The sequence below is a fragment of the Chamaea fasciata genome, unplaced genomic scaffold (assembly GCF_029207755.1).
Source record: "Chamaea fasciata isolate MVZ Bird 193981 ecotype frontalis unplaced genomic scaffold, bChaFas1.0.hap1 SCAF_2, whole genome shotgun sequence".
Classification (NCBI taxonomy): Eukaryota; Metazoa; Chordata; class Aves; order Passeriformes; family Sylviidae; genus Chamaea; species Chamaea fasciata.
The window spans coordinates 41,732,421-41,760,185 of record NW_027094087.1 but is presented as its reverse complement, the minus strand read 5'-3'; the positions used below and the strand labels follow the sequence as shown (position 1 = coordinate 41,760,185).

General features: G+C 37.2%; 1 protein-coding gene across 2 annotated transcripts; it reads right to left on the bottom strand.

The window, feature by feature from the left end:
* Window positions 1–27,722, bottom strand: AASDHPPT (aminoadipate-semialdehyde dehydrogenase-phosphopantetheinyl transferase). 2 transcript variants are annotated; one of them, XM_066175774.1, is made up of 6 exons: window positions 27,649–27,722; window positions 26,372–26,597; window positions 13,020–13,141; window positions 12,153–12,314; window positions 5,132–5,209; window positions 1–719 (listed from the first exon to the last, which is right to left on the bottom strand). In XM_066175774.1, exons 2-6 carry the CDS (start codon window positions 26,580–26,582, stop codon window positions 561–563), a joined length of 732 nt encoding a protein of 243 aa, XP_066031871.1. In that variant the 5' UTR covers window positions 26,583–26,597; window positions 27,649–27,722; the 3' UTR covers window positions 1–560. The 2 variants fall into 2 exon arrangements, with proteins under 2 accessions (XP_066031871.1, XP_066031870.1); XM_066175773.1 differs by lacking the exon at window positions 27,649–27,722 and adding an exon at window positions 27,378–27,556.
* Between the last annotated feature and the right edge of the window lie 43 nt (window positions 27,723–27,765).

The window sequence follows — 27,765 nt, the reverse complement described above, 5'->3', positions numbered from 1 at the left end:
CTCAAATTATTTTTGCACACGTAGCTCCAAGACTACTAAGACTCAGACCTTTTCAGCCAGGCATTACACAAACACCAAGTGTTGTACAAACACTTGCACCACACAATGACACCACAAGAATTTGTACCAATTTTCCTGACTTTATTCGTACATCTGAGAATAAATGAATAATTTTTGTAAGAGAAAAAGCAGTATCATAATTTAAGCTTCAGCACAAATAAGTATGAAAACACATTTTTATATACTAAACACTTGTCCACTAGTAAACAACATTGTTATACAACTGCTTTCTGTTCCTAGCCTGGATAATTACTGAAGTGTAAGAACCACAGGCAAGGAGATGCAAAAAGGCATGTTGGTTTAGGCTTTTCATTCAGAATTCCTTCAGTAAGGAAACATGTCTTCCTTACAATTCCAATGAAGTGTCGTGAAAATCACGTTGTGAGCTTAAATAGGGAAAGATATATTTCATTTACATACGTGCACTTATTCCCACACTTCAAATTAAACAGGTTAACAACATAAGAATTTTTATAAATTTCTTTTCCTTATACACAGTCTTATCTTGAATGTGAACTTTGTTTCACTGGACCCTCCTGCTTTGAACAGAAATTGTCCCAATATGCAGAATCCTCAGGTGCGACTGGAATACCAGATGCAACCAAATCTTCAAAAGTCAATACTCTAAATTGTGGTTGGTTAGGCTCCATGGAATGGACCTAAAGAAAACATGTATTAGTAGAACATGAATCAATAAATACCAATTTTCTTCCTGTATAATTCTGTCACATTTAAACTACACATTGCTTGCTGAAGAAGAAAGAAAACATTCTACACTTGAGACTAACGTCACTCCCCCTCATTTAGTAACTACTAGAAGCATGTAAAAGGCCACACAGAAAAACTGAGTTTTTTGCTGAAGCATAGTTCACAAAACTGCTGAAACAAGGGCTATAGAATGCTGCAAGTATGACAGAATGACTGTTTAAGTCCAGTAAAAAAAAAAGACCACTATCAAACAAATTGTGCTTCATTCTTCAGCAGATATGATTATTGGAGAAAATTGTACTAGGATTTATTCCACTAGCTGTGCATATTTGTACTCCTTTAATAAGAGTAGTCACTGACGTTTTGCATGCTTCTCTCAGACTCAAATGCTACTTAAAAACTAAAATGGTCACAATCAATCTGCAATTCCTCATGTTAAATCCAATTAAATGTAGACTGAGATATCAGAGATGACAGTGTCACGGTCTTCACGTTAGTTCATCACTCCAAGAATTAAAAAAAAAAAAATACATTTAAAAGAAAAAAAGAAGATTTGGGTGGGATTTTTGGGGTTTTTTGGGCATACTACTGTGCAGCCTGCTGTATGCCATCTCCAAATGTAATTGTTTTCAAACAGCAGGGCAGATAGTACAGCTTTCATGAATCAAACACAAATACAGCTCATTCTTCTAAATGGGCATTTGCTTGAGTGACATATTCTTAATGTTTAATATTTCATAAAATTCAATAGGGCTCCTTTGCAGTGGTGTTACTAGGTACATCAGATAAACTGACTCATTTTTGATAAGCCTGTCAGGGTCTCCCTGTGTGGCACTACAACCCTCTGGTGTATCAGCCACTCCTTCCAGTTTGGTGTCACTAGCAAACCTGCCGAGGGTGCACTGCACCATTATCCAGTTAATTAATGAAGATGTTGCACAGGACTGGACCCACTGGGGTGTATCACTGGTAACTGGCCTCCAACCAGACTTTGCAGCACTATCACCACACCCTGGGCCCAAACGTTAAGTCACTTTCCAACACACCTCACTGTCGGCTTATCCAGTACTCAGCATTTTTCTAGGAGGACCATGTGAGACACAGTGCCAGAAGATAGAAAGTACTGAAATACAGGTAGACAATTACCCACAGCTCTAACCTCATCTACCAGACCAGTCATTTTATTGCAGAAATTTACCCACTTGGTCAAGAATAACTTTGTCTTGGAGAAGCTATGCTGACTAGTCCTGATGACTTCTTTGACCTTGCTGTACCTGGAAATGGTGTTCAGAATTAGCTGTTCAGCCACCTTTCCAGCAATCATGGCAAAGCTGTCAGACCTCTAATTGCCTGGGTCCTCGTTCTTCCATGTTTTTTTCCAGTCTTTGGGCACTTCTCCTAGTCCCCATGATCAACCAAAGATTATTGAGAGGGGCCTTGCAATGCCAGCTGTATCCCATAAATACTCACTGACTTACACCCATCCAGTTTGCTAAAGCATCCCCTGATCTAATCCTCTTCCTCCAAGGGCATATCTTCCTTGCTCCTCCCTCTTTCAACCCTGCAACCTAAGATTCCTGACGGCCAGCATGGCTAATAAATACTGATGCAAAGATGGCATTTAGCACCTCAGCCTCTTTCAACATTTGTCTTGTTGAGCAAAACACTTCCCCTTTGGCTTCTTTGCACCTACAGAAGTGCTTCTCGTTGCTTTGAACATCCCTGGCCAGATAAAATTCTATTTGGGCTTTAGCTTTTCTAACTTCATCCCTGGATGCTCAGATAATATTTCTGTATTCTTCTCATGTTACCCATTCTTGCTCCCACCCTCTGCATGCTGCCCTTTATATACTGTCTAAGTTTGGCTAGGAGCTCCCTGTTCATCCATGCAGACTTTCTGGCCTTTTTGCTTGACTTCATTTACAATGAGATGGAACTCTGTTGAGAGTGGAGGAGATGATCCTTTCTTGCTTACATCCACGTGCAGGAGGTGACTCAGTCCAAGGTCAATTTTGAGGATTTTGTTATCCCTTTCTGTCACATTGATGAAGGTAGGTCAGTAAATAGGCAAAAAGAAAAAATTCTCCAGTTCACTATTTGAGCAGTAGGCTACCATTAGGAATGAATGCAGAGACAACAAAACGGTTTGTGCTTGTTGTAACAACACAGAAACTCTTAGCTGTCAATGCAGTCTAAAAGCGAAAAGGATTGAGCTGCCTCTCACTTTACGTCTTTACATAAGTGACATGGTGTAGAGACATTTCCGCTCATCTGACATTTTGGAGATGATGTAAAGCTGCAGGAATGGTGCCTAGAGCCATGCAGTGACATTACAGATGAGTACCAAATATGAACCAAGACTCCGAGCTAAGTAGCTGTTAACAGATGTAGTTTGAACTTCAGCACGTGCGTGTCTGAAGGAAGTGTGTCCTGACTGAATGTGCCACAACTCTTGGGAAGTATAGCAACTGACAGAAAGAAGACACTTCATATCCTACACAGGATTAATAAAGCATTTTAAACTCAGTCATTTTTTACTGAGGCTAGCCTCAGACAAATGTCTAGATCTAGGTTAAGAGCACAGATAAATGTTCTGTTTCCTCAAGCATATCAGCAGTTACTAGCATTTTGATAAGACTCTTGACACTAGAGATTTTTAATTACAGTACATTGACATAACAATGGTCTTTCCTGGGAAATGTAGGTACATGCTGTCATTTTGTGAAAAAAGCTGCAGATAGATGTTCTCCAAGCAGGCCATAATGAATTACTCCTGTGATTGCAGAGAGAGAACAGACACAAACACTGACATTTTGAAACAACTGGGTAACATTTACACTCACATTAAGCTAGAATGAACAACCTTTTCTTTCAACACACCAAGAAATAAATATAATCCTTTATATAGTTCTTTTGCAAAGAGAGAAAGCAACTTTCATTTGCTCCATGTTCCTGTTAGAAGGAGGCCTAAAAAGGCACAATACTACAGTACATAAATTTGCACTGGGGAGTCTCAGAATGCTCTCTTTTTCTGCTTAAAATGAACTTTTTTCATAGAACTGAGATAATGAAATTTAGGTCATCATAAATTTAGACCGTGGAAGAGTAAACCTTTGAAACTCCTCTTGATTCAAAGACTTTTCATCATAACCTTTGATATCATGACAATTTTTTCTATCATACGTTTAAGGTAAGTGACTATGATGGTGAAGGTCAGTACTTAAAAATCCTGTATTCCTGCAGAATACTTAGGTAATTGTCTTTCAAAATATGGCCACCTTTTCACCTCACATTTAAGAGTTATCAGGATTTCTGTCAGAATGATAATGTACAAACTCACCAGGAATTTAAGTATGTCCTGCCAAAAACAATGCACGTAATTTCTTAAAAAATATTTGTCCACCGATTTATCACAGTAAATCCTCAAAGGGAGTTTAATACCTCTTTTTCTCGATCTAACCAATACGAGTTAAAAGGTCTGCCTCCCTTTGCTATCCATGAACATAGACTTGGTTACCATGATAGATCACGTGTATTATCAACTTCCTGATACTAATTTCTTTTTTTTTCTAGTTCCTGGTAAAATCTTTGTATCTAAATAACAGAAAACAACTAACCAATTTTCTTCTGAGCAACTAGAACACCAGAGAAAAATCTGGCAATTTGTCACACTCTCATTTGCTGACTGTCTGGCTGTTTTGGCTACATCCTGCCAGTCTGTCTGTCCCTTAAATTTGACTTTTATTGCTATTTTCACGACTGAGGTCTTCTCTAAATTGCACAGAAAATCATGAAAAGCTTTTAAGTAGCTTTTCTCTTCCTCTCAACAGAGACACCACATGGAATGAAGACTAACACTGCTGTTCTTCCCATCTGTTGGATGCTGTTGCTTGTCTCAAGGGTTATCTTGTCATAATGGTGTTCGAGCGATGGATCTGCTCTGGGATACACGCACTGACAGCCCCCCACTAAAAGCAACTTGGTGAGGTGTCATACAAGTTTAGCAGTCCAGATTGGTTCACTGTTTCCATTTCCCTCTGTGAATACCATCTTTCCCACATGAGTAGTAGCAGGTATGACAAAAATCACTTAATCTTCTCTTGAATTAATACACTGAATACATGCATTACAGACTTCACATTATCTGCTGCTGTCCTCTGAAACAATTTCTCCTTCACAGACTTTTCCTGAAATAGGTGCAACAGAACTAAAGGAAACACTTCAGTAATACTGCTTGGTTTTAGTCAATACTGTGCCTAAAATAAGCCTTCTTGGCCCTGTATATATGACACACTTTTAAGCCACAGCATAAGTTTATTCTCAAGTGATAACCAAGACATGAAACGACTTCACAATTCCTTACATCAGAATCCTTCTGTACAAATCCCTCCTGTTTCCCAAGCGCCACAGCAACATGATGATGGTCATCCAAGCGGGTTTCCTAGTAAAGATTAAAGTTGGCAATGTAAATGCATTTCCTTTACTCTGTTTCCAGAGTACAGACTATATAAGTGTTTAGAGTATAGTTCAGAACAACAGCACAAGATAATTTAAAAGACTTTAAAATAATGACATTCAAAAACCAATAGTACTTTTCAGCAGTTTTGTTGAAGAGCTCAGTGATGCAGACGCATTAAAATGTTTGTGGGAATACACAAGACAGAGAGTAAGACAGACTTAATTAGCATAGCTAGTTTGGTGACTAGGATGCCATGGCAAGGACAAACAGAACTTTGAGATTATGAAAAGATGGGATTAAACCTGCTTAAGGGAAGAGATTCAATCAACCTCCTACGATAAAGATGTTGTAAAATGCATAAGATGCTTGCATGATCTTTTAACCTAATTATTGTAGTAGAAATTACTAACCTTACTGAAATGGTATATAAGTTCTTGGAAAACCTGAGTAAAATCGAATTCTGATCACCAAATCAGTCTTCCCGTCTCTCCATCAATTGCCAATAAATGTTCACAGGGCTGAGGATGGATTTCTATAGGTTACCAGTACCTTATCCATTTGTAGATATTTGTATTCAAGTTTGTGACTTGAGCATTCCTTTACCAGTCCCTTCTAAGTCCCAAACCACATAACCCATCTTAGCTACCCTTTTCCAGTGAGATGAACTGGGAAGCTCCAGAACATATTCTGAAAAAGAATGATGTCAGTGTAAAATTAAACCAACGACTCTCTGCTTCTTGGCTTCAGACAGCATATAAAAGCACAACTTTAAATTCCTGACACAGTCTGAGTACTGCTACGTGTAAATACGAATCAGCATTTTTAGATATATAAGTATATTTTTAGTAATATAGTTTTTACCTATTTAATAGTTTGGTTTGAAAGTGTTTTCTAGAAAGACTAAAAATGTATCCTAAACAATTTCAGGAAAAAGAAACCAAATTATTTTTATTGTTTCTGAAGAATGCTTATTCTACAGCCAAGCCATAATTCTAATGACTTTTAAAAAAATGTATATAACTAAGGGGAGAAAATAAAATTTTCCCTGCTTCTTTATTCGAAAGTTTTCACGTAATTTCTGCACACTTTTTAAAGTAGAAATCAAGAATAACAAGAATTTTACCTAGGAAAGTGATCCCTTTCAGTATTGCCATTAATCTGAAAATTAGAAAGTCATTGGGATATTCTCCTGGGACACAACACTGAATCTTGAATTTTGGCTTCCTTGGGAAATATTTTAACTGCGCTAAATTATAATATGAAGAAAGCACCATGACCTCTTCCTATTTCCTCTGACAGGTTGTTGGTTGACTCGTTTTTCTCCCCTTTTAATGTAAGCAAAAGGTCTTTTAGGACAATCGTGAGTGTGCATCAGGCTTTTCTACAGTTCATCTACTATACAGAATTTTCCAAGGCTTCAGTTGCCAGGATATCATTTCCAAAACAGCCCAGTATATATACATATCTATAAAAAGGTACCAAGCTTCTCAGCTCAAATCTACTCAGCCCAGCTCAGCCAAGGCAGCAGCTGCTCCAGTCGTGTAGCACCAGCTACACACAAAGTTTGGGGGAACTTTCTGGCAAATATGGGTGCCTTGGCTGAGAGCTGCTGCTGAGGAAAGAGAACTATGCTTTTACTTTGATCTCTTCAGCACCAAAACAGTGCCCATTTGACAGCTTTAGCAGTGAACTTTAGAACCCTCACCTACTTAAAAAAAAAATAAAATTAAAAGCTCATGTTGTCATACCTTTCTGGAAAGTGCTAGTAAAAAAATGAGTATTTATTTCAGTTGTGTCTAGATTAAGAAAAACATTTAATATAAGAAACACTAATAAGCCTACAGCATAAGCAGTACTTTACATGACTGCAAGAGCTATAAATGTACTTCCTATGGGGTATTTTACTAGGTTTTCCACTCTTTTACTAGGATACAAAACTGAAAGGAAGTCAAGCATAAAGAATGCTATCTCATAGGCAACCACTTGTACTCAGTGTGCACATTTCTACAACTTCCCCAAAAATAAGAAAGACTATGAATATTAGATGCTTTATCAGGTGTTGGTAAACCATTTCTATAGCTCTGGGGTGGCAGTGTTTTGTGTTTCTCTAGATGGAAAAATTACTATATCTCCTTTTCAATTGCTTCATTTTCTGCCCTTCTTTCATTTTTTTTTTTTCGCATGCCCAAGAGGTCAAAGACAGGTCAGAACAGACCTGAGGCCACAGTACAGCACATGCAGCAGTGGCTTACACCTGTAATCAGAAGTCTGCAAACAGCTTTTTCTATTTTAAGCACAGAATTTTCTTTTTGTGAAGTCAACTTATATTACTTCTTGTTTGTTCAATAGATAGTATTTTACATATTGTTAGCAAAATAATGTTTTTTTCAGTTTAAAGCTGCATTTAACAAGCAGTGACTCTTTAGATAGACCTTCCCTGCAGAGACCCTGCCCAATGAACAGCGAATGAAAAAAGTTCCATTTCATTTATTTCATGTATCCTCTGTGGTCACAAGAGAGTTTTCAGCATCTTACAATAAAACATAAACTATGCCCTTCATCTATCTTTGCTGTTTCAGAGAAATGTTAATTCAAACGAAATACAGAAAGGAACATATTTCCTGGCCTTTACTAGTGGCCAGCAAAAACCTTAAGCAATGGAATTAATGAAACATACTGAAACTATAAAAAACAGCAGACCAGCTTGCTTCTCTGGAGATACTGCTATACCAGCTTATAAAATTAGTATTATCTTAAATGGAAATAGATTATTAAAAAAAAAGAGGACAATAATACAGAATTTCTTAAAGGTAGAGAGTTTGTTTTGTTAAGATTCCTCTCCATAAACCAGAAAACATATACCAAAATTTGTTTTTGTCTGCACAGAACAAAAGTGTTACTAGAGCACACAGAGACTTACAATGATCTCATTTCAAAGACTCGGCAGAATGATGTGTCTGGAACTCAAATCATTATGAATTCACTCAACAACAGACAGCTTACGATGAGTCTGTACCTTCCCAGCCAGCAGAATTGATTGATGAGTGAAAACAATTGGATTAGTCTTAGAAATAAAAATTTCTATTCTTATTTATTCCTGACAATGCAACAGGATTAACTTCTCTTACTGAGGGTGAAAGATGCCAACTACAGTTGCACACCAGCAATTACTAAATATGTTTCAAATTGACCCAGGTAATCTCTTTGAAATTCATGTTCTGGAAGTAATCTATTTGCATATAAAGAAACCAAGCAAATATTTGTTGTGAAAAAATGCAGAAAGTTATTTGTGCAACAGCAGTCCTGCCAGGTGATTCTTAATCCTGGAGTGAAGCTGAAGATAAACCATGTGCTTCCTATATAAAATAACTGCATCCAAAGCTCAGGTGGGTACAATACCAGAAATGCCTTACGTCTCATTTAAGATTCTTCTTTAATATCAATTCCACTAAGTGCTATCCAGTTATTCTTCCTGATCAATTCTACACAACTGGGACCAGTAAGGAAAGGGTCATGAATACATTTAACATTTTGCAAATCACTAACTAGGAATTTATTTTTCATAATGTCATAGAATGTCTTACACTGGAAGGGACCTCAAAGATCATCTCATTGGAACCCCCCTGCCTTGGATAGAGACAGCTTCCACTAGTCCAGGTTGCTCAGAGCCCCATCCAATCTAGCCTTACACACTTTCAGGGATGGAACATGCAGAAGTTCTCTGGGAAACCTGTTCCTGTGCCAATATAGTTCCAGTGCCAGTGTATTTTTCCATATATAAGATCTGCTACAAACCTATCTATCTTATAAACTTATATTGATCTCTTTAAATGATAGAGCTTGTCATAACTGTTTTCAATCGACTTCTTTCATTTTTACTAGAATTAACTACTACATTCTTTTCATAGTAGTAGGTAGCTCATACCATCCAGCCTCCTCACTGGCAGGGCACTAAGAGAAACTGGAGTCCTTGACTTTGTTCGGTGTGTTACCAGCACTGTTCCCGTCCTATATTCAAAACACAGCACTATGCCAGCTACTAAGAAGAAAATTAACTGTACCAGACATGAAACTACAATAATTGTCCAAGTTTATTTTCTTCAAAGGAAGTAAACAGAGCATATAGAATGGCCCATAATAATAATAATCATCATCAACATCATCACAATGACTCTATCCTAAATCAACACCCTGGCAAAAATACTGTTACCATTCTTCACTAGGTTAGCTGTCTTTTAGTTATTACTAAACAAAGTCACCTTTTCAAAATGAGGAAAGTGTGTACTGTCTATATGAATAAAGCATATTCAACACATACAGCAGACATATCTTAAAATTAAATTGATGCCTTTAAAAGAAGCTTTTTTTCCTCTAACTCCTTCCAAAACAGCTGAAGGGAATCTGCATAGCAATCTCTAGAGTAATATATCTAGAAAACAAGACTCTAAAGCTAAATCCTTCCATCAAGATCAAACAAGTAGAGGCTGTTTCTGACCAACTGCCTTCCATTCAAGCCAAAAAATACTGGGAGTGAATGAGGGTAAAGGTACTTTGAGCAACACTAAATCCTTGGTAAAAGGACCACAAACAGTCTACCACATAACAAAGTAGTTAATTTGGTATTTACAATGAAGTAAGAGAAACCTTTCCGGACCATTCACAGAAAATTCTATCTCCAATTTGAATTGGCTTTGCTCTAACTGTGAACAGTTACAGGGTGTCCAAATGGTGTCAACTTTGATTTATTCTGATTCATTAGTATTTCTCTTGACCTTTCAGTCATAACAAGTATAAGGCGGTGGAGCTTTTCCCGGTCTTTATGAATTTGAAATTATCTTTTTCATATTACATAGTACTTTCTGAAGGAGATCTCAGAATATTTTGTGTAACTTAAATGGATAAAATCCCCTTTATTTCTCCCTGCCATTTTTAGTAAATTAGGTTCTCTTTAAAAATTAAATGAATCAATCAAAAATATGTGATAACTGAATTTTAAACAGTCTTGCTCTCTTTGGTAATTTCCCTTCACTAAGACATAGGCAGTTCTGAACCGTAGAAGTGAGGTCATTGTATTTTTTTTTTTAATAGAAAAAGCTCCCTCAGATAACACAGGCACAACAGGGAACCAAAGGAAAAGAATGAATCAGGAACATGTAGTCTTACAGGGGACTTAATGTCTGCTCTTGGGTGACTCTTTCAGATTTCTCAAAATTAGTGTTTTCAACTAAAAAGTTATTTCAAAAATCTGATGAGACAAAGAAAGACTTCTAAGTAAGAAAACGGACACAAAATTAAAAGAAACTTGGGAAGTGACAAAAAAGTAAAGCAATGCTTAATTTTAGGCTCTCTGGAGATTGGCAACTGAAAAACATTTTATTTATTTATTTTAATGAATGTTGATATTTAAATGAAATTATATCCCAATTGAGCTTGTATTTAAAGGAAACATGATATGAAGCCCTTTCTTTGAAACACAAGGATCTGCCTCATTATAATGGTGCACTCCTGGGAAGCAGGAGGGGAAGTGTGGAAGTGGAGACATTCCTCAGACAAAAGCTGCACGAATGTTCTAGCAGTAATTACTAAGTAATAAGGAAAATTCAAACAATTAGAAAGCATTTAAGTATTACAGGGAGCTATCTGCATCATCATCTTCAGGCTATTTCTGTCAATCAACCACAGCCACATCAAAGACCAAAACCAGGAGTTCCAGAATTCAGTGAAGACAGGTAGATGTTCCCTTGGACATGGCACACTGCAGTAACACAGAAAGCATTCTGGAACAAGATTTATCACAGGCTTTCCCAATAACTTCCTTTGCCACTGTAATTCCAACTAGTGGATTTCAGGACATAGTGATATTGCTATACTACATAGGAATTGAGTAAGAGGACTGATATAGTAAGCATAGACTTGCAACACAAAACCAAAAGTGGATAGGAATGCTGAATGAGGGAATGAACTGTAAAGAAACAAACTTATACTCTGAAGTTAAACATTACTGGAACATTCATTCTTTCATTCCACAGCACAGGGTACATGCAGTTTGTATACTAACAAAAATAAACACACAGCAGAAATTTGTCATTTAGACAGCTCTATTGGAACAGCTGTCTCCAACAATATAGGTATTTTCAAAATGCAAATATGTATTTGAAACTGAATAATTTTACTGAAAAGTGCACTTGACAGTTTGTTCCATTTTTTGCTTTGTTTAAAGTGGTTGAGTGAACACACCTCTGGGGTGTAGAGAAATAGGACTGTGATTTGTTTTTAAAGCTTGGGGTTTTTTTTTGGTAATTAAATAATTTGAGATCACTATGAATCAGAATAATTTAGGCTGGAAAACACCTTTAACACCAGCAAGTCCAACTGTTAACCCAGCACTGCCACATCTACCAGTAAACCATTGTCCCTAGCAGTTCTTCCCCTACATATCCTTTAAACTACATGACATGATACTGGTAATTTCTTACCAAATCTGAAAGGATAGATGCTTTAGTGACAAGCCCCAACTACTTTGAAGAAGGAAAACAAAGGTGCAAACCACAGGACTCAAAGGACTGAGACCAACAATTCTAGACCAACTGATGAAGAACTTTAAAATCTTAGACCTGTTCAAGAAATCAAGTCTGAATATATTTCTGTGAACTTCCTGTGTACCTCAGGATGACATTCTCAAAGTGCAGAAAATATATTCCTGGCACCGGAAAAAGACATTATAGCAAAGCCATCTATGGGGTGTCCTTGCAACCATTTAAAAAAACTTTAAAATGCTGCAGATTTATATCCTCAGTTTTGATTAATAAAGGCTCAATGCGATTATACAGAATAAAGATGTGAAGTTGCAATTAAAAAAATCAAACATGCAATGCAACCATAAGGAACTGAGACTTCTTATCACTAGTGAAAACATGTTCTTTACCTCAAATGTCCACTCCTCTTCTTTTTCTCCATCCAAGAGCATTTTTGTCGCCTTATACACTTTCCCTATTTCCAGTTGCAATGGAGATACATTAAATTCAATTCTCTGCAAGTTAAAGCCAATTCCAACTCCAATGGCCTTTAAGAAGCTTTCTTTTAAGGCCTAAAAGACACAAAAATGTATTTTATTTATACTGGCTATCAACTGATTTTTAAACTGCTATTTACTGTTCTATACACATTACTTCTGAGCACACATTGCAGACAAAATAAATTTAAGACTGTAAATGTGAGGGTAGACTGATGAAATAATCAAGAGAAAAAGTTATCAGCATGGTTTATATCCAGCCTAACCTGCTGCATTAAAATACACATGCAGCTGAAATTACTCAGTGGCACATACAGATATGAAGGCTTTACCTTGTTCTGGCTATGTATTTAAAACTACTAATAAATGCCATTGGAAATGTCAGCTGTACCATGGTTCTCAAAGTTATTCTTATATTAAAATGATCACTGAAATATAAAGTCCAAGAATGTCTTCACATGAAATGGTAACGGTACCAGGGGAGTTTAGATTGGATAACGGGAGAAACTTTTTCATCAAATGGCTTTTCAAGAACTGGAACAAACTGCCCAGGGAAGTGGTTGAGCCACCCTGAAATTCTTAGAGATATGGCTAGAGGTAGTGCTTAGGGACATAGTTTAGTGGTGGGTTTGATGATCTTAGATGTCTTTTCCAACCTAAACCATTCTATGATTTTACACAACTACAAAAAGATTACATTTTTACTATAATGAAAATAATAAATTGTATCAGAAAATAATGTGAACATTTGCAGACTTTAAACAGGAAAAGAAGTATTACCCAGTGCCGATAAAACATATCCAGCTGCATCCATTCATTACTCATAGACTTGATTACATCCCACTCCGTTTCAGTAAACTGTCGCTTCATTATGTGAAAGAAGTTTGGAATTGAGCTACTACCTATAAATCAGACAGAGATATTTACAGAAATTTTAACAGAGTGGTAATAATAAGCAAATGAATTACCTCACATTATTATCCTAGAAAAAACTCGTAAGAAAAAAAATTTATGAACCAACTCTGCTCCACGTTTTGAATTTATGCAGCCTCAAAGCAGTGAGCTTGATGAATGTTCAGGAGGCAGTAATCCCAGCATTCTCTAAAAGGCAAAGGATTAAATCAATGATGATTTTATATAAACATAAAAAAAAAATATATTCAGCTACAAAAGTAGCATATATAGTCTCTGGCATCTGACAGCTTGATCTAGTAACATTTTATAAAACAGCAAGCTGTTGGTCAAAATTTATCAAGCTATTCTGCCTCCTGCCCTTGGATGCTGGGATACAAAAAAAACACTTTTTTAAGCACTTGTAGAAGCACAGTCTTCCGAATTTATCACACACATATTAAGCTATTTGGATTGGATTTACTCTGGAAGAAAAATGGGGGTAGAGACATGCCCATAATAACAGTAAGAAATATACCAATGGAAAAAAAAATCCTCCAAAAAACCCAGCCTCAAACTACCAACCCTTCAAATCCTTAGATTGAAATTAAGCTTCCTCTAAAAATAATCACAGCCGTGTGGCACTGCAGCAGCACTTTGAGGGCTACACCACTTTTCCCCACTAATCTAAATTTACCTTGTAGAAGACACTAAAGTGTGTGGTTGTATTGATCAATGGCATTTCTATAGTACATTGAAATCTATGGACCTTGTTACAAGGTTGGCTACCCATAGCCTATGTTAATCAGTATCCCATGCAAGCATCCAAGTCCAACTGGGTTTACAGGTGGCTAAAGAGACAATGGCAGAAAACAATCTATTCTCTTTAGTAGGGATAATAAAAATCTGGATAGAGACAATTCCACATATTGACACAACTTCTTTGAGAAGTTACTCAATGTTCTTACTATAAAAAAAATTAGTCATATTTAATCCAAAACATTTTCCCCCTCCCAACACCATGTTACTTTGAAGAACCCATTCACTAAATAATTGCTTAAGACGCAGATTCTAACTGTAGTTGTGCCAGTAATTCTTTTGAGTTGACTGGGTAAGAACTTTCCTTTTCTTTGCTCATGTTCTCCATCCTAAACCAGGGCAAAAGGCATTAAGCCTTCTCTATAAAGTGGCTGTCTTCTACAGGTATCTAAGTGGTAAATAAAAACAGGTACAGGCAGCAGTAATAACTGACCTGAACAAACTAATGTTACACTAAAGCATACATTCACATCTTCTCACAGTTTCCAAACCATTCTGCAAAGTGTTATCTGACATATGTATCCCACAAGACATGGCAGTGACATTTCAGAGATGCCCTCAACTGCATTTTAAAGCCAACATCTTAAGACAGAATTCTGGTTATAGTTGCTGTACTAAACTAATGGAACGATCCAGAACAATCTAAGGACAGGACTAACTTCCCTCTGGAGAAAATAACAGCAAAAGAAAAAGCAACCACAATGCTTTGATGAATTACCAAGGCAAATTCCATATTCATCCACTTACACAATCCAACTTCCCTGAAACAAAAAAAAAAATCAGAAAAATATTGATTAATTTGGAGAAGGGTGTTTTCTTTCACCTCTGTGTTTGCATGGTCCATTTTACAATCAAATAACTACAAATAACTACATTAATACCTGCTCTAAACAATTCACTTCTTTTTCCCCTTTCTCTCTTTTCTTGAATATTTAAGACAACAGTGGTGAGGCTCCAGCCTGTTCTTGTGATTCAAACTACGTAACATTCCAGAATGTCCTGGTGTACCCTTCCTCCTCTATTACTTTCAGAGAGTTCTCCTCCTATCAATAACCCAGGACTACCAGAGAAAACCACCCAAGACTACTCACGTTATGTAGAGGCATATAAATGCTCTGCATTGTCAGTCCTGCCATCCTAACTTTATCACGTGCTGAATACATGTGATGCTGAAATCATTTAATACACCAAGAGCATATCAAACCCATATGCTACTGCTTTCTTCCACATTGTTCACCCCTTTTTTTGTTCTAGGTTTCTTCAACTGTTCAGCACCCCTTCTCAACACGCATGTTCAAATTCACACAGTACTTTCCCCTCCACTCCCACCGTCTGTCACATTTCCTCCTCCGAAAAGCTCAGGCACCACTTTGTCCTGAAGTGCACTCACTCTCTGTTTCCTTAAGGTAGGGCAGTTGCTTTCTGTGAAGAACAGATCAGAAGACTTAGGACTACTATCCTCCACAAGTTACTTGCAGTACCACAGCCTGCCTAATCCATTTTCCCACATTTGCTTCAGTATCAGGGAAAGACAGATTCACAGAATCATGGGGAAAATGTAGGTAGAAAAGGACATTTGGAGATCACCTCGTCTAACCTTCTGTTGAAAATCAGAGCCCCATGTTGGGTTACCCAGGGCCCTGTCAAGCAGAGTATTTCACCCCTTCTCTGGGGAACCTAGTCCAGTATTCTCCTGTTCTCATGGTGAAGACTTGTTCTATAGAGACAGAACTCCCCCTGAAGCAACCTGAGCCTGCTGCACGCTCATGAAGACAACTATGTACATCCTCTCTGCAGCTACATTCCATGGAGGCTGTGACTAGATTCCCCTCTTCAGAACTTCCAACTTTTCAGGTTCAACAAACCCAGCTCCATCAGCATTTCTACGTAAGTCAAGTCCCTCAACCCTCTAATGACCTTGGAGGCCCTTCGCTAAATCCCCCTCAATTTTCCCATGTCTCTCATGACACAGGAGATACGAAGGGGACAAAACTGGAAGCAGCAGAAAGCTTCTGTTTAAAGACTATGTTTTTTGCTTTTAGTTTGATTAAAAAAAATAAAAGCCTCAAGTGTACTTGCCACAACTTATAAAAAACTTCCTTTGAAAGAACAGGAACAAGTCCATGTAGCAATTAATTATTTGGCTTTAAATTTGCATTTCTAAAGTAGCTCCCCCTTGTCAACGAGCTTCAGAAATAAATTTACTTCTTAAGTAAGTACTTCTTACTTGCCTGTGTCAGGGAATATTGCTCTTCCAAATGAACTAACTCCTTTTAATCCTGAGCATTAATTATATTGCCCTCTCTGATTTTAAAATTCATTCCTTGTTAATAAACTTTTAAGTACATTAGCTCCTTAAGAATATAAACTAAGTAATCTTTCAAAAATTGCATTCTAGTCATTAAAAAAAAAAATCTAAACCCAAAGTTAAGTTTCTTCATTAGATTAAAAGCACACAACACCCTAGAAATTACAGGAAGAGTGAGAAAATAGTGAGTGACACTGGAAAAAAGACTCCAATATTAAGCCTGGAAAGTAAACATGCTGTATGCAGGTAAGTGTGCATGTTCATATGTGTGCATGTGTGTCTTCATTTTGGATTTTTTGTATGAGCTATTTACATTAATGATTAACGCTATGTTTTCCACTGCAATGACAACTGGTGTTTCATTCATTTTTTTAAAGACTAGGAAAAAATCTGCCTTGCGTTTTCCCTGTAGAACAGTAATGCCTGAGACCAGATATAAAAGATTGATTTTAAAAAAGCAGGAGTGAAGAATAAGAAAACAGACTATATTCTCTAGTCCTGTTTGCAAATGCACTGTGAAAATAATACAAAAATACAGCATAATTTCCCCCCCCCCATTTTTCTACCTGCTAAAAAATCCCAACAAGCTGCATTTGTCGGAAGATAAAGGCAATCAGAATTAAGATCCATGTAAACTATGATGCTATTAATAGTGAAAATTACTACCTACAAGGCTAATACAGAAATCTTCATACAATTTTTTACATTTTTAAAAACATCAGGGTAATCATTTAGTCAGCTTTGTAATACAGTGCACATTTCACAAAGGCGGCATACAAACTTGTACCAAAAATTATTAAAACCATGTGCCGTGCATTCTCAAAAACAGTGATAAGAGCAGATGACTGACCATCTACACTTCAGGTTTTACAAGTTTACAATGTTCATATTGGTTTGGTCAGATACAAACAAACTAGCTTATAAAGCTACTACTACCAGCTTATTGATCAACTAATCTCCTGAAAAAATACAACAAACAAACAAAACCGAACCCGAACAAACACTCAAAACAAAAATACAAAACAAACCCCAGAATGCAAATAGCCTCCTCACCAACTTGAATTGCATAAAAGCAATTCAGAGATCAAGAACTAATACTTAATCAATACAACCAGTTTACTTTCAGATGGAAAACAGGTAAAGTGGAAGTGTGACATGTCATACATCGCAAAATTAACAACTGAAGCATGAAGAGTTCAATCTACCTAATAAAGTGAAACACAAAATAGCCATGAAGCTTATAAACTAACCAACTGTATTGGATGGATGTTTCAAGTCCTGGACTCTTGGGCTGACAATCCTTTTGGTGTAGGACCATATTTGATCACATTTTACTGTCTGTAAAGGAAACCAAAGTAACCTGATATAGAGGAAAACATTTCTTCTGCAACAGATGCCCAAGCCCGAATTGTTTACTAATACCAACTAACCCTTGTACAGATGTTTAGAAATAACACAAGGCAAATAATTAGTGTGATAAATGACTAACTTACAAGAACCAGAAAGAACATTAACAATGCATGTTTTTCTTCATTCTACTAGCTCACACAGCTTTAGTGTGAATTGCAAATTGGATTTACATTCTCTGACCTCCACACTTCCTGTCAGTATCCCGCAATTCTCCCAATTCTATTTATGTTAAACATCCATTCTCATCATAACATTGAAGTGTTTTATCTTGGCACACTCCAGAGAAGCACTAACTCTAAAAATGCCTGAAAATTTCACACTGTCTCCTATGAATTACTCAACATTTTCCAGATTGTAAAAACAGAAAAGTCATAAAGGGACTGAAATAATTTGATAATGTTTGATATTTTCTTGGCAGATAACATTATTAAGTCTCTGAAATATTAGAGAAACTGCTAAGGTTTCAATTGCATTAGTGTGGTTGGGTCTAACAGCAGGGATGAACATTAAGCAAGCCGCCTTGATAGTCAATGTAAAACAAAAGGAAATAAAAAATCATAATGGCTTTGACAGCTCTGCCTCTAAAACTTGACTGGAAAAACAGCAGCTTTGATATAGCTCTGACTTAGATAAAAAACCTGAAATAAAATTAAAAGCTGTTAACAGGATAGCTCATATCTGATCAATTTAAAGACAAGTATCACAGCGTCTGCAACAGATTCGTGCTTTTTGTAATTTATTTTGAAAATTAAAAAAAAAAATCCAGATCCTCTCATATTTTGTTCAGACTCCAGAATATTTTTACATGTTCTTTCCATGCCAAACATTTATCTGGAACATATACTTGCTATTGAAGAGCTTGCAGTCAAACACCTGGGTTCAAGCTCATGGTTTTAGCCTGCTTTTGAGTGGAGAAAATAAAAGCACTTAAAATACAGAGTCTTAATCATTAAGATGACTCAGGGATCTCAAATTATTTGAGAAAAACATACTTAAAACTAAACAGTGATAGCAAGTAAGAAAATGAGCAGTAATAAAATAAGAAGTTTGTGTTTGTCTTGTACCTTTGACTTGCTTAAGATCATTCCAAGAAGTTGTATGACCACAGCTAGCAGAGCTCTAGGCAGCAATAATATTTCAGCAAAAACAAAAAAATACCCCACAAAAATGACACTTAAATCAGTTTTTCATTATAGAACATACATCAAACAGTTACAGCAATCATTGCATTGCCAAAACAGCGGGAAGTCTACTTCCTTTCAACACTTAGGAAGTTATGCAGCATCACACCAAAACACAGCCCCCAAAATCTAAATAAACATAAAAATACACTATCTTTTAAAAAGCAAGTCATGAGGGCACAACTACAGATGTAAAAAAACCCCAAAAGTTCAGATGGTGCCTGACCATCTATAGCCTTAGACTACATAATACAACCAAGCCACGAGATCTCTGAAAATTTTTATTACATTTTATGAAGGAATATACCAGAGGGCCTTTCTACACATTCAGAGATATTGACTGAAATCTTTGGCAATTAATCCTCTGCTTTAAAATTAACATTTTAATGAAAACCTGTAACTTAATATCATTTACTAGTCCATGAAAACAAACAAGCAGAACCCCACAACTACTAGTCCAAGAAAACAGACAAGCAAAAAAAGAAGATTTAATAACAGTAGGAGATCTCCCTTTCCCAGTTTATCAAGCAAGAAAAATTAAGTATTTAGTGAAGCTGTAATTATAGGGAATGTAGGCCCATCTTTAAGAAGCTAACACCACTGCAGAGCCTGGGGTTGCATTGGAATCCAGTTGGTACTTAGTATATAAAACACTACATTGGATAAAAGGGGTGGGGGGTAGCCAATTCTCAGTAAGTCATCCTCATCTTCCACATGAATTTCACTACATGATTCACACTTTCTAACACCTCCTTGATCTGGCTAATGCAATTTTCTCCTGGGAAGCTCTGTGACCTTAGAAAGCACAAGCTGATTCAAACTGAGCTGGTTTCACAAAAAGAGTTTGATTAGAGGAGTTTTTCTCCTCTAAATTTGGTGTGGAAATGGTCCTCAATATTGAGACACACCCTCTGGGACTATGTCCTTCAGCCTCATGATGTCCTATGCAGTAAATGAATCCAATGAATAACAGAGTTGCTTTTTAATGGCAGAAGTCAAGACACTGCACAGAACCCTATTCCAGAACATGAACTGCACAGCCAAATGCAGCAGAAATATCCCTTATTTCCACACTGAAAACTTTCCCACCTCTGTCTGTACACCATCCTTCCTTCTTCTCCCACTTCATAATGAAGTCCAAAAAACTCCACATCATGACAGAAGCGGTATTAGTGTTTTAAATTTGGTAATCAATCTCTCCTACGTAAGAACCATTTTTATAAACAAATGAACAAAAATTCAAAACCCAAAACCTTATAAAGCCATTTGTTTGGCTTGCCAGCAGCTGAAAGACTGTTTGTCCCACCTGACAGATAAAATCCAGCATGTTATGCTTTGTTTGGTCTTCCCACAGAGAAGAGACAGCAGTTAGCTAGTCATTGGCATGTTGTCCCCCCACATTCTTCCTCTTAACATCACACAAATCAAATTCTGCCACTGCAGGAGCTGTCTTTTATCCAGCCAAAATATCCAAGGAAAGATGCAAGTGGAAGATAAATGTGCTGCAACATCGCAAAAACAAATGAAAAAGCAGAGGCCCACAGATGAAAAACTGATGAACTTCAATGGTCTATTCGCCCGTATCAGCTGAATCTACTCTTCTAGATATCATCTCCAAATGTTTGCTTTACTTTTATTAAATCTGTTTTTATTAGGAAAGAAAAAAGGAAGACATACAGGCTTAATACAGAACCCAACAAGTCTGATGAAAAAACAGGAAAACTATGCAGGGCAAGTAATAATCTTTTTATACACTACAAAATTGGATTTTCCATTAAAATACAACACAGCACATAATAGAATTCCCAGAACCAACCCAATAAATGGCAAGAAAACAGCTACCTATGGAAGAAGCAAATGTCTCCTGGCCCCACTTTCCTGAAAACCTGACATAACATAAGCAACCTGCAATCTTTACTTTCAACAAGGCAAATATAAAAATATTTGCTTTGTTGAAAATCAGAATTTCTCTTAGAAAGGGAATACATCAGTGAAATGCAGCTGAGGCTATTTATTTATTTTTTTTTACATTTACAGGGGAGAGTTTTGAAATATTTAAGGTAAGTTTCTACCATTTCATAAGTCAGTCTAAAAAAAATCTACAAGTCTATATCTCTAAAAGACTGTCTCACAACCTTGAAACCAGTAAGGGCTCCAAACTTTAATACCCGCACAGTCAATATCCAAATAAGCTTCTGACAACACAAAATAAAGTCAGCTTATTATGTTCCAGCTCTTACAATAAATATATGTATCTGTAGAGCTGAAGCCATTGGAAATGGGCAGGGTTAACAAGAAACTCCCCAAAAGGCAATTTTTTAATACCTACATAGTAATTACTTAACCTTACTCCTTGGATTGGATTTTTCTCCTACACTTTCTTAATTTGGAAAGCCAAAGCTAACTGTCATAAGTGCAGGTTGAGAAGCACGTTTAGCTTTGCTAAAAAAAAAAATTCAGTTCTATTTAGCTGCTCATTGTGACTGTATAACTTAATTTCCCAAAACACCAATTAAGTTATAAATTGTGATTATTGTAAATTCAGTGCGCAGAATGAAAAACAACCCCACAAAACCAAAATAATCTGACAAGCATTCTTATACTTAGTCTTCGTTCCAACTCTTATTTTTAATAAAAGCTCTTAGTTTAGGATTTTTCTTTTCTTTATCGCTAGTTTATCTCCCATTTTAAATATATATTCCCCACATCCTAATTTTGTAGTTCTGCATTTTACTATCAGTTTATATTTTAATCCAAATGGTTTTACATTTTCTATGAAAGAAATAGTCATAAAGGATTAAGAGTGCTTCTTTGGAAAATAAGGAATTTTTTCTTCGAAGAGGAGATTTAATCACAGTATCAACTTTCATAGTTTATCAAGCATTGGTGTTTTATCAATTACAGAATTGTGTAATTTCAGGTTAAAATTGTGTAAGAAATGTGGACAAAGCACAGCAGTGAAATTGCTATTCATTATATATTCTTTAAGAATACATTTAAGATGGCTGTTTCTACCCAGCTGTAAATAGAACAAGAACAAAGAAATACCACCCTGTTTACTCAGTGTAAGAGCATAGCATCACTGGGATTCTTTAGCTCAACAAGGATATCAGCTGTTTTAACATCCTTCATGTCTAAAAATGATGTGTTTACATACGTATTCATAAATTATGACTACTTTGATCTGTAAGAAGTAACATTTAAATCAAACCCTTTGTTAATTTCCTCATTCCAAGCAGCACATCTACACACCTAAAGCTGTAAGCTAGTTATTAGCTAACAATTTGGTGATTATCTCTAGTAGTAAAAGATTAGATGCTGATTGCTGCTATGAGATTTACTGAAATACAACAATAAAAGCAGAAACAATTAAAACTTTGTTTAAGGCAGAGGGAAATCACCTTGAGGACAAAAGCACTCTAAAGAATAATCTGATTTGGAATTTGTTTCTAGGTCAGGAAATTATTTTTTAAAAGCTGAAATGCAGCAATTAAATAAGCACTGCAAGTCAAATAAATTGAACATGGCTGCTAGCTAAAAGACATGCCAAATATCTTAACTATGATGTAGGCGTGCCTCACTCAATTAGACGTATGAATAGACCAAAATTAACAGCACAAAGTATAAAACTGTCTGGAGAGAGAGCTTTCCTCCTCTAGCTAGACTGAAGTATGGTATTTAGCTTCTTCACTTGGGACCTATATACACGTGTGACCTCTCTCTGATTTGAAGATCTCTATCACCTCTTCCATTACCTCACCTCACTAACACAATAATGAGTATAAAAAGAGAAAAATGAGTCAAGTTCTTTTTATATTTCCTTGCCTCAGAGAAAATTAGTTTCAAATAATTAGGTGTTTGCACATAGTAGCCTACTTTCCTAAAAAAGCGTTTACTGGAGTATTTTTAGATCAAATTACTTTTTCTGTGAAATTCACATGCAGAAAATTTACACTTTTGTGTCTTTTAACAAGCAAGCCTAGCATAAAACCAAAATATTAATGAGAAAGCTAATTCTGCTGCATGTCAAATATTTAATTCTGGAATAAAATTGAGATTGGAGACGTCTGGATCAAAGTAAATATAGTGGGATAGGAAAGAAAGACTGCAGGCTGATTGTCAAAGATATGGAATGAACTGTTAATTTATTTACCTTTGCAAATCCATCTAAGTTAAAAAATTGCATTAGTGAAAAGAAATTCACTTGCACAGCAGGAAAGCTCTTGAGCCTAACATCTAAACTTTTTTCAAATGCTCAAGTCAATCTTTATTAAGCTATAATTATTTCCTAAGTCTCTGAAAATGTTCTACTTTACAGAGTTTAAGTGACTGGTCAATCAACATCCCACACACCACTCAAACCAAGTTGACACTTGTTGCAGAATTTCTTTTCCATAAGTTAAAAAATCAAGTGCAAGCTCAGTTTTTTCCACAGGCATTAACAGTACTATGAGAATCCTTCTAACTTCTTCTTTGGAAGGCTTAAAATAAATTCATATGCATTACCTCTCTGGCCAAATAATGTCCACAGACACTTCTACTAACAAACTTACAGGACAGTGTGCATTTTTCCAAATGACTCAAGAGTTCATCTTAAACTGATCTGAAGAGAAGAAAAATAATCACTGATCTCAGTAATTCTTCAAAAACAGTTTAACTGAAAGACTGATTTAAATCTACAATAACCTGCCAGATAACCAAAGGGCAGCAATACACGATACCTAAACAGGGTATTTCCTTTTCTACCATCACTGCAGTATTTACTGCAATATCTGAATAGAGGAAAAAAGGCGATAAACTGTTGCAAAACTGTGGAACTTCTGTAGAACTGCTGGTGTTTGCAGTGGTAAGAATAGCTTCTAGCACGGCCTGCCTTCACCTTTGAAGAAGGCTATGTCATGCAGTAGTTCCACTTCTCAGATTTTAATAATGAATCCAAGTAATATGGAAAGAGGCAGCTTCTTATGAACAATATGTAAAACAAAAATACAGCAGGCATTAGGAAGTGACACAAAATGTTTATGCGTACCAGAACCCATTGTTACATAGTAGCACACAAACAGCGGACTTCTCAAAACTTTCAGCTGCACCATACTCTTGTACGTCTGCACTGCAGATTTTGCATGCTTCCTGGTTGAACAATAAAGGAATATAAGAGCATCAATCAAGATGCTGTTGGATAACATCACAAGATGAAGTACTTTGTATTTAAACAAGTGTTTAAGAAAATAAACAAACCTACTGAAATGTACTTTGCTCACAGGGAACTCTTGGTCCTTGTAGTTGCCGCAAGGAAAGAGATTTATAGCAGATCCACCTTCAGAAATATAATGTACTTAGCAAGTGCAGAACAAGAGCACCACTCAGTGGAACGATTAGAGAAAATAATACTGGTAACATCAGTGTTACCTATTCATAGCCCAGCAACAAAAAAAAAAGTTGCAGGTGATTCAACTAAGACAAAAATCTTCCTATGAAAAAATACAGGTGAAAAGATGGCCAGCTTTAAATTACTGTCTCTGTAATATGAAGTTCTATCCTTAATATTACTTATTTACTGGCTCTGTTTCCCACATACAATTATTACATTTACATTAGTACCTTATTTCTTTTCCAAAGATAAAAATTATAGTTACAAAAAGGAAGACATATGAGTCATCGTTCAGTTATTGGAATCACTATCATCTCCAAAATAACCACCATTTTTCACTCTCTGGGTAAAAAATCCTGAAGCCTGTTGGTATCAGATCTCAAAGTATTACTTAATCTTTAGACTTCAGAAATAAAGTTTAACATGCTTCATAAAACTTGTTGGCTGGACATGGACAACACGCCTTTAAAATGCCAGCCACATTTACAGCTGTTTAAAATACCAGGACAGGATGTAAGGTATCCCTACTTCCACAGACAAATTTTTTGATTTTTCTGTATAAATATGAATGTTGCACTTCCCAAGAAAAGCTTCAAATACAAAATCTTGAACGTTTTGATTTTCACTAGTTACCTGCTAAAACTAGCAACTTTCTGGAATGAGGAATTAAAACTAGTGAGTCCTGTGGTAACGCCAATGGCAGCCCAATCAGAGTGTTTCCAAGGCTACTGGGTGCAGGTGTCATCTTTTTCACGGCAGCCTGTAGAGTGTTGTGTTTTAGGCCAATGCCTAACCCAGTGTTGATACCACACTGGTATCAGCAGTGATTGCACAGCATCAAGGCCTTCCCTGAAACTCTGCTTCCCCAGCAAACAGGCTGTGCAAGATGCTGTGAGGAGACACAGCTGGGACATCACCCTGCCTGCTCTGCCTGAGAGGGCCATGATAAGAGCACCAGCTTCAAGCTGGTTGTTTGGGCTCTGTGTTACTGCAGTCCTGTCAGGCGTGCCCCTGTACCAAAGAAGCCTTACCCACTGGACACAATTCCTGATGCGAAACACACTACAGCTCTGGTGGAGGATCCTCCAAAGGCTACCCTGTGGCCTCACTCATGACCACAGGTTCAGAGTGAGGGTCTACAGCCGGTGGGAGTCAGGAAAGAACTTCAGGTTGCAGCAAAGTTTCCGTGCATCCTAGCTAAATGTGACAACCCAAAATTGTACACTTATAGTTATCACTGAAAAAGTGTAAAGTGATCAGACAGAAAGTTATCCAGTCAGGGTTTATCTGAATCCCCACCTAACAACACAACGTATTTTGCAGCATAAAATGCCGGGTAACTCCAAAAACTGTGAAGAAAGATTCTCTAAGAACACAACTTCTACTGTTGTATCTGGTTAAACATTTAAGAACCTAAAAAAACCTACTCAATCACAAGAATCAGGAATTCCAGTCAACCATAAATCCCAGTATGTTTCTCCTTTAATCCAGTCATGCACCGATGAACATTTGCAAACTAAATGCTGTCCATAAAAGTGTATTTAAAAATACGCTTTGCTACAATCCTAATTTTGATCCTGAAGTTCACTAATCTATACAGTCATTTCATACAAATAAATAGGCCAATAACTAAATTTTGTAAAGTTTAGTCTTTTCCCAAGACTCATCTCCCTTCTCATGATCCCCTCTCACTGAGGATTACTTCACATTCACAGAGAATCTGCCTTGCCAGTTGGCTGACACATAAAATGTCCATGGGATTTATGGGACAACCGAGTAACAGTCTGCGAAGTTCTCATGGGGATAGATCCCATTGTCCCTGTTTGGAAAGATGTCCCTGCTTCTGCCACACAGGCAGGAAATCCATAATTAAAGTATCTGCAGATGCTGGTACTGCCCATACGATAGAAGGATTCATGACCTTACTTTCCCAGAGCTCTGCTTCTCTAAATGAGAAATATATCCCTACAACGCACCCCAAACTAAACAACGAGGAGTGTATTTATCAGCTAGAAATCCCACATACACAATACATTCATACACTCTAATTACACTAAATTTCTAGGACACAGATTGGTTCTTTGGGAAATGTGAAAATGTTCAGTACTCAAACACTAAAGCAGAAAATGCTTTAGTCACCATAATGCATTACCTGGTAAATCAGTCTTCATAATATCAATGCCAACTTGAAGCTCAGGCTCAGCTGCAAGGACTGCATAATCTCCTTGATGAGAGACATTGAAGTTGTAATTCGAATTGATACCGAGTAAGTTATTGGCCAGGAAAGGTTTTCCTTTCGATGTCCTTTGCAAGTGTACTTCATTCCAAGGTATGCACAGCTCTTCTGAAATTAATTTCCGCATCAGCAGGCGACCAGCCTATGAAATAAAATGGAAGTGATTCATACAGAACTATTGTGCTATGTGATTGCCTAAAAAATGTTGGTTTATTACTGTTGATGTCAAGTCGTGTATTTTAGCCAAATAATTTAAAGTTCTCCCTTTTATAAAAGCTGTGTCAAGCAAGTTTAAGCTTAAGAGTTCATCAGAGCATCAGATACACTGTCGCTATTAACACAATTAACACAAGACGAAAAAGGATCTCAGCCTAGACAAATCACAAGAGTTCCTTTCTCGACCTTATTTACGATACTTTTTGGCACAAATAAATGCTTTTTTACACCATCCTGAGCAGTAAAATTATCTCAAGAGCCTTCCTTTCAGTACATCCATTCACTACCTAGGTGCTAAATATAATAACAGCTTGAAGTGATGAGTAATTCCTTCCAGACTCATTAGCAGGTGTGTATTACTATAATATTAGCCGAGATTTAAAACCTGAATCGTGTAAAACAGCTTTATTTTCCTACTTATTACACTGACATTCTCATGTACAGTGTCCCAGGGTACGCTGATTTCGTCTCCTGACTTGGTATCACGACCTAGAAGTTGTGAAGTCTTTCAGAGTAACTACTGAAAGCAGCCTGCTGTCCCTCTTTGCTCCTCAGTGAAGCACAGCTTCATACTTTTATACAAGGCTTATCCTTTAGCTTTACATTCCTGAAATGCTCCTGCAGGGCATGTCTTCCTACGACAAATCAGGAATTTGGGCAACGCTGTGTGTGCAGAGCGACAACCGCGTCCCCGCTCCCCATGTACCAAGGCGGCTTTGGCATCGCGGGCAAAGACAAACTGGCCGATGCGCTCCTTCTCCTCGGGCTGCACCAGCCGCGCGGCCAGCAGCCACTCGCGGCGGCGGGGCCGCCAGGCGCCGCAGGGGAAGGCCCAGCGCACGCTGCCCATGGCCCGGCCGCGCTCCCGGCGCCCTCCCGCAGGCCCGCCCCGCGCCGCCATGACCCGCCCCTCGGGCCCGGTAGGAGCCTATCGCTGTGCGGGAAAAACGGATGGCCCCGCCCCCGAGAGCACTCACCAATCCTATGTCAGAGCGCCCTGTGAGCGACAATGGAATGCGCCAGGCAGCGACCTATCAGGAGAAAGGCGGTGCCTGCGGCGGAGCTGCACCCGCGGTGTCGTCAGAGAGGAATAT